The 6,879-nt window shown below is 57.5% G+C and overlaps 1 protein-coding gene across 2 annotated transcripts in view; it reads left to right on the forward strand.

The window, feature by feature from the left end:
• Positions 1 to 597: 597 nt before the first annotated feature.
• Positions 598 to 6,879, forward strand: part of Hspbp1 (HSPA (Hsp70) binding protein 1) — a 13,404-nt gene continuing 7,122 nt past the window's right edge. The window contains exons 1-4 of one of the 2 annotated variants that reach the window (XM_023707939.1): positions 598 to 728; positions 1,060 to 1,360; positions 2,818 to 3,022; positions 4,258 to 4,482. In XM_023707939.1, the coding sequence (XP_023563707.1) occupies positions 1,154 to 1,360; positions 2,818 to 3,022; positions 4,258 to 4,482 (637 nt within the window). In that variant the 5' untranslated portion in view covers positions 598 to 728; positions 1,060 to 1,153. Of the gene's footprint in view, positions 729 to 1,056; positions 1,361 to 2,817; positions 3,023 to 4,257; positions 4,483 to 6,879 lie in introns of both variants that reach the window. The other variant, XM_004647682.2, reaches the window with a different exon arrangement.

Genomic DNA, 6,879 nt, shown 5'->3' on the forward strand with positions numbered 1-6,879 from the left:
AGGACCTGCCCGCAGCCTTGGCCCTGGGGCGCTTCCCGGCTGCAGAAGCACCTCCTTTCCACCTGAGGACCCTGGGAAACAACAATACCATAGCGCCACAGGACGAATGGAGAAACTGAGGCCTGGAAACAGGGGGGGCTGGGCCTAAGCCTGCATAGGCCAGCCGTTAGGGATGCAGCCCCAAGGGCTCCAACAGAATGTGGGAGTAAAGTCAAATACTGAGAGGAGGACCCAACCTGCCGGAAAGCAGGAACCAGACAGACCCGAAGAGCCGAAGGGGGTGTGGTCTCGACGGGGGTGTGGCCTGTAAAGGGCGCGTCGGTTTTGCGGCGGAGCTTAGAAGTAGGCGGGACTTAACTGGGAGAGGCCGAAAGGCCTAGAACAGGGGCGGTGACCAGGAGATATGAATAGGACCTATGGCGGGCAGGGGGTGGAGCTTGCAATGAGGATCAGGAGGCGGGGTTCGCTAAGGTGTGCAAACCGGGGCGGGACCTAGACTAGAAATTTGAATATAAAGGGGCGGGGCCGAGTGAGGAGGTGGGGTCTGATGGGGAGGGCGGAGTCGAGTGCAGGCCACCGCCCGAGGGAAGGGTCTAAAGTTGGGGGAGGGGTGCGTCAGGACTTCCGGGTGAGGTTGTGCGCATTTCCGGTTAAGATGGCGACGCCCAGCAGAGTCAGGTGCGGGAGATTCTGTCTTTAAGTGCGGCGGCATCTCGAGGCCTGGGAAGGTGAGATCGGCCTCTTTGAGGCGCACCTCTTCGGAGAGAAGGGAGATGACTTGTTGTTAAGTCGACAGAAGAGCGCATTGATTGCAGAGAAGGTGGGGTAGTGGGGTTGCTAAGGAACGGAGACGCACGCAGTGAAGATGGGGAGAGGGCTTGTTGCCAGGGAAAGTGGGTGGGGCCTATTCCTAGGGCGGAAGAAGGGGCTATGGCTTGGGTGAAGGGTCCTGTTGGTATGGGGATAAGAATAGGGGCTGTGTTTAAGGGGGGGTGCGGGAAGAATGGTTTGGGGTCATGGAGGGCACGGAACTTCCTTAAAACGCCACCTTCTCAGCAGACCCCCCAGGAGGCGACGCATCGGGACGCCAGAACTGCCTCAGCGTTGATCACCTCTGTACCCCCCAACGCATTCTTCCCTTCGCCACCTATCCATGGCAGACAAAGGCTCGGGGGGGAGTCGCCTCCCCCTGGCGTTGCCCCCAGCTTCCCAGGGTTGCTCCTCGGGAAGTAGCGGCGGCTCCTCGGCTGAGAGCTCGGGCAACTCCCGGCCCCCTCGCAGCCTGCAAGGCCTGCTGCAGATGGCCATCACGGCGGGCTCGGTGGAGCCAGACCCACCGCCAGAACCCATGAGTGAGGAGGTAAATAAAGCGTGGAGATCAAGAAGAAAAACCCGGGGTGAGGGGCCTGGGGGCATAGGTGACTTGGGAAGTGTGGCTTGTGGAGCTGGAGGCTGGGGGAGGGGGCACATGTGCAGGCGCTGTAGGGTGTACGTGTGCTGGATAAGGGCGCTGAACACTAAGGGTCAGATGTCCGGTGTCTGAGGGGATAGATTCCTGGATCCCAGCACTGTTTGGGGGAGGCAGTATCGTGTGTGTGTGTGTGTGTGTGTGTGTGTGTGTGTGTGTGTGTGTGTGTTTTAACTCTCCAGAGCTGAATTCAGTAACATCTAGCGATGTGACCTTGGATGTATTAATTCATCAGAACCTCAAATTCGTCCTTCGTTTGCAGTAAGGAAGTGGTGGCAGGACTTCACGCCGCCTGCCCTGCACGAGTGTTTGACTGTACACTCTGCCAGTTGCTGACTGTGTGACCTTGCCTAGCGCAGGAGCACAACTTCTCTGTGCCTTTTTTTCTCATCTGCGAACAACGAGACCTTTTGAAGATTGATAGCAAACTTTATTTTTTTTGCGGAACCGGGTATTGAACTCAGACCCTTGCGCTTGCCAGGCAAGCGCTTATTCTACTGAGCTATCTCCCCGGGCCCGATAGCAAACTTTATTATGTACAATTTTGTGGTGGTGATACCGGGGATCGAACCCGGCAAGTCTCTTACCGCTGAGCTACACTTGCAGCCCTTTTTGCTTAATTATTTTGAGACAGGGTCTCCCCAGCAGCTGAGATACAGGTGTGTACCGCTACTTCCGGCCATGTATTGCTTCACTCACGTGGTTCCGCAAACACCGTGAAATCCCTCAGCCCGTCTCGGCTGGCCCCAGCCTCCACTCTGGTTAACCTTGCCCCGTGGTACCTGTCATCTCGTCGCGTCATGGACTGCATGCTGCACTTGTCTCTGTCAGCTGCTGTCCCCCCAGAATGTGAGCCTCCTGCACTGGGCGTGGCTGGCTCAGGGCAGAGGACCTAGTACCTAGAAGACACGGAATTAAAAGGGTGGTCTGGAGATACTTGTTGGTGCGAAAACAGTGAGCTCTCACGTGTTGGCTGCCATTATCATCGTCATTATTTTTGTTTTTTTGAGACAGGTCGAGTTATGTAGCTTAGGCTGGCTTAATAGGTCCTATTCGTATCTCCTGGTCGCTGCCCCTGTTCTAGGCTTTTCGGCCTCTCCCAGTTAAGTCCTAACTACTTAAGACCCTTCCCCTGCTGCAGCCTCCTGAATTCGGGGTTGACAGGTGTGCCTTATCTCAGGACAGCCGTCATTTATTACTCCCTAAAGAATTACTAGGGCCAGGGAGATGGCTCAGTAGGATAAGCGCTTGACTGGCAAACACAAGGATCTGAGTTCAAGCCCTGGTTCCGCAAAAAAAAAAAAAAAAGAATTACTAATCCATGCCTCCTTTCCCACCCTCATCCCCAGAGGCGGCAGTGGCTGCAGGAGGCCATGTCGGCCGCCTTCCGGGGCCAGCGGGAGGAGGTGGAGCAGATGAAGAGCTGCCTCCGGGTGCTGTCCCAGCCCACACCTGCTGCAGCTGGAGAGACGGAAGTGGCTGCTGAGCAGCAGGAGCGCGAGGGCGCCCTGGAGCTGCTGGCCGACCTGTGTGAGAACATGGATAATGCTGCAGGTATCGCCCGCGTGCTTGGTCCTTGAGGACACCGCCGGCCTCCAGCCTGCCCCTTGCTGACTACTGTGGGCCACCCTTCACTGCAAGCCTTGGCTGATCATTCCCTGGCCAGGCTGCCAGGTGTCTCCCGTCACCGATCCCTGGCGTATGTTAGAGAAGGTGGCCAGGTCTGAGGGGCGGGGCTCGTGCTGTTCCGTGCCACCTCCAGGCAGGTGTCTGGAGCTTTTGCCTGGCTACCTCCGGTGTTGGTGGGCGGTGAGGAGGAGGGATCAGGGCCACGTGGATCTGCACCCACACAGCTCCAGAGGCAGGACAGACGCACAGGGCACACTCAGCATGGGTAGTGCCCCGGGCAGGAGCGCGGTGAGCACACTCGGAGCTCAGCGCATCCTGTGGACGCTGGTGTCCCTAGACTTGCTGGGCAGGACATTCCTGCCCAGTCCGCAGCGGGTTTCATTTTTATTTTATTTTTTGCAGTATTGGAGATGAAACCTAGGCCTTTGCACTGAGCTGCTTCCTCAGCCCTTTTTATTTTTTATTCTGAGGCAGGGTCTCCCAAAGTCCCTAAGTTGTCTGGGCTGGGCTCGAGCTAGTGACCTTCCTGCCTCAGCTGTGGAGTGCTGGGATGACGGGCATGTGCCAGCATGCCCAGCGTTTGCGCTTAATGGGCAGCGCAGTGCTGAAGATGGGAGACAGGGCTATTCTCTCACATCACGTTCCCCCCACCTATTACTTATTGAGGTAAAGTTGCTGTAATTATGGAATTAACTATTCTTTTTTTAAAAAATGTATTTAGTACGGGGTCTATAGGGACTCACTATGAAGATTGGACTTGTAGTGATCCTCCTGTTTACAGCCTCCCAAGCCCTGGGATTACAGGCACTCAACCACTACGCCCAGTCTTAGTCTCAATCACAGTCTCAGCACGCCACGGGGGCAAGGCTGGCATGGCATGCCGGGGATCGAACCCTGGCCACTGTGCTCTGCCTAAGCAGGCGCTTTAGTCCGCTGAGCTGTCTGGCCAGCCTCTTAGCCATTCTTGAGTGGACAGTTCTGTGGCGTTTATTTGCTGTGTCGTACAGCCATCACCCCTTAGAGCTCTGTCACCCCCAGTGGGACCCTGTGCTCATTATGCCCTCCCCCACGCTTGAGGGCCTGGGCCTTAAGTCAGGGATGGGGGAGTTGGGGCAGGACAGAGCGCTGCCCTGACCCCTTTCCCTGCGTGTGTGGCACAGACTTCTGCCAGCTGTCGGGCATGCACCTGCTCGTGGGGCGCTACCTGGAGGCGGGCGCTGCAGGGCTGCGGTGGCGAGCAGCGCAGCTCATTGGCACGTGCAGTCAGAACGTGGCGGCCATCCAGGAGCAGGTACTGGGCCTTGGCGCCCTGCGCAAGCTGCTGCGGCTCCTGGACCGCGATCCCTGTGACACCGTCCGAGTCAAGGCGCTCTTTGCCATCTCCTGTGAGTGTCTGCGGGCTCCTCGGAGGGCTGGGCCTGGGCTGTCCTGGGGTGGTCCGGCTGCACCCATTCTGCCCGCGAGCCCTGGGCTGTGGGGCTCTGAACTGGGAGCTGCCGCAGTCTCACTTTGTACTTCAGGCTGACCTTAAACTCCTGTGTAGCCCAAAGTAACCTAGAACTCAAGGCGCTCCTGCCTCAGCCTCCTGAGCGCTGGGTTTGCAGGAGTATGCCACCACACCTAGTTTCTGGCCCTGTCCCTCTTGGGGCCAGTTCCTTCTCATCCTGGGACCGTCCTGTGCCCTGTAGGACGCCAAGCTGCATCCCTGGCCTCAGCCCCCATGGGCTTCATAGCACCATCAGGCCAGCCAGAGGTGCACACCAGAGTCCCTTGGTTGGAGCCACCACAGCTCTGCATGCGCAGGGGCAGGGACCGTTTCCAGCATCAGTCTCAGATGCTGAAGCTTGCATGGAGACCTTGGTAGAGCCCTGGGCGGGCTGGGGCCATGTGGTGTCCTCAGGTGCTTGGTGTGTCACAGACGTACCTGCTGAGGTCAGGACACCAGGAGGCCTCCCCAGGACAGAGTGGTCTACTGAGATGCAGCCCACTATACAGCCCACGTGGGCCTGGGATTTGTGGCAGCTCTCCTGCTTCAGCCTTTCCAGTGCTGGGATTTGAAGCAGCTTCTTTGAGATAAAACTCCCAAGCCCCAGATTTGTCCGGAGGCCTCGTTAGCCTGTGCCCAGAGCCCCCCGCCCATGAGCCCCGGTGTGCAGGAGGCAGCCTCCTCCACCTCGCCCTCCCGTCTGTGACGTTCTGTGTAAGCAGTGGGGTCTGTGCGGCTTTGGGTCTGGATTTCTTCATGGGGGGCAGGCTCATCCTTGTGTGGCCTGCATCTGTACTTCACCCCCCCTTTATTTTTTTTCAAAGAATAGAATATATTTATTGGGGAGACAGAAAGCTTCTGTCCAAGAGAGGGACAGAAGGGGACCCCAGTGGGTTGTCCTACTTTGTCCCCTTTATGGGGTGACAGAGTTTCCTTCTAGTAGTAGCTTTTGTTAAAAAAAAAGAGTGAATACAGTGTAAGAGGATGCTCCAGGTGGTCACATTGCGCGTAGGACCCCCGGTGTCAGGGGGCCAGGACGGCTTCCCTGGATGCATGGCCCCCTTCCCACAGCGACCACGGGGTGATGTTTCTGCTGCCAGAGATTTTAGTAGACATGGAGGCACGAGTGTGCGAGGGCTGTGGGTGGGTGTGGTGTGTACGGTGTGGGTTGTGTTTTGTGGCCTGGTGTGCGTATGGTGTGTGCATGTGTCTGGTGTGGAGCATGGGGTGTTGTGTGTGTGGTGTAGGGTGTGTGCAGTAGGCGTGGCGTGTATGGCATCGTACATGGGGTGCTTATACGTGCGTACACGTGTGGTGTGCGTGTGCGTGGTGCTTGTGTCTGGGCACGTGTGTGGTATGAAGCATGTTGCCGCTGTCTACCGCGCATGCCTGCACTTAGACACAGAGCTGTGGACTATTCTGCATGTGCATGTGAGTGTGTGCATGTCCCACCAGCAGTGGTGATGTCTGGTCTCACTGTCACTCTGGGACAAAATTTGGGCATGGCCTGTCATATCTCAGGGCTGCTGCTGTCACTGCTCATGCAGGAGGAGGGCTGGGCTCTGTGCAGGCTGGGCCTTGGTGGCGGTCCATGGGCACCACCAAGTGGAGGTGCCGGGACTTGCCTGGCTGCCTTCTCTTCCTGCCTGATGGTGGGCAGGAGCCATGGGCCGCTTCTGTGGCCTCACAAGACTAGCCAGGAGGAACGAGCCACAGGACCACTCCTGCTTTGCACCGCGTAGCTGCGCTCTTCCGGCTGAGCTGTGCTGTGGCTGGCTGTCCCTGGGGAGCTCCAGGCTTGGAGTGGGGTGGACTGGGCCCTGCCCAGGGCTGTGACATGCCTGTGACGTGCCTGCTCCCTTCCTGCCCCCGCCTGCCCGTGAGGCTGTGGCTAGCTGCCCTGGCTGCTTCTCAGAGGCGCTTTGTATCTGCAGAGAAAGGGATTCAGAAAGATGTGGAGAGAGAGAGGAAGAGGGCTCCAGCGGGGTGCAGGGCAGCCCTGGCTGGCAGGGCCTAGGGCAGGATTCAAGAGCGGCACAGCTCCATTTAGCTGGTTCCAGGTTTCTCACTTCTATTTATTTATTTTTTAATTAAACAATATTTTATTTATCTGGCACTGCCATGGCGTACAGTACCAATGGAAGTCGGGCCCTTGCACTTGCCAGGCGGCACTGAGATCGCTGAGTCATCTTCCCAGCCCCTTCACCTTAAAAGAGACTTAGGGGGCCAGGGAGATCGCTTAGTAGAATCAATGCTTGCTTGGCAAGCACAAGAGCCTGAGTTCAATCCCCGGTTC

Source organism: Octodon degus, unplaced genomic scaffold, assembly GCF_000260255.1.
Source record: "Octodon degus isolate 3935 unplaced genomic scaffold, OctDeg1.0 scaffold00320, whole genome shotgun sequence".
NCBI classification, from domain to species: domain Eukaryota; kingdom Metazoa; phylum Chordata; class Mammalia; order Rodentia; family Octodontidae; genus Octodon; species Octodon degus.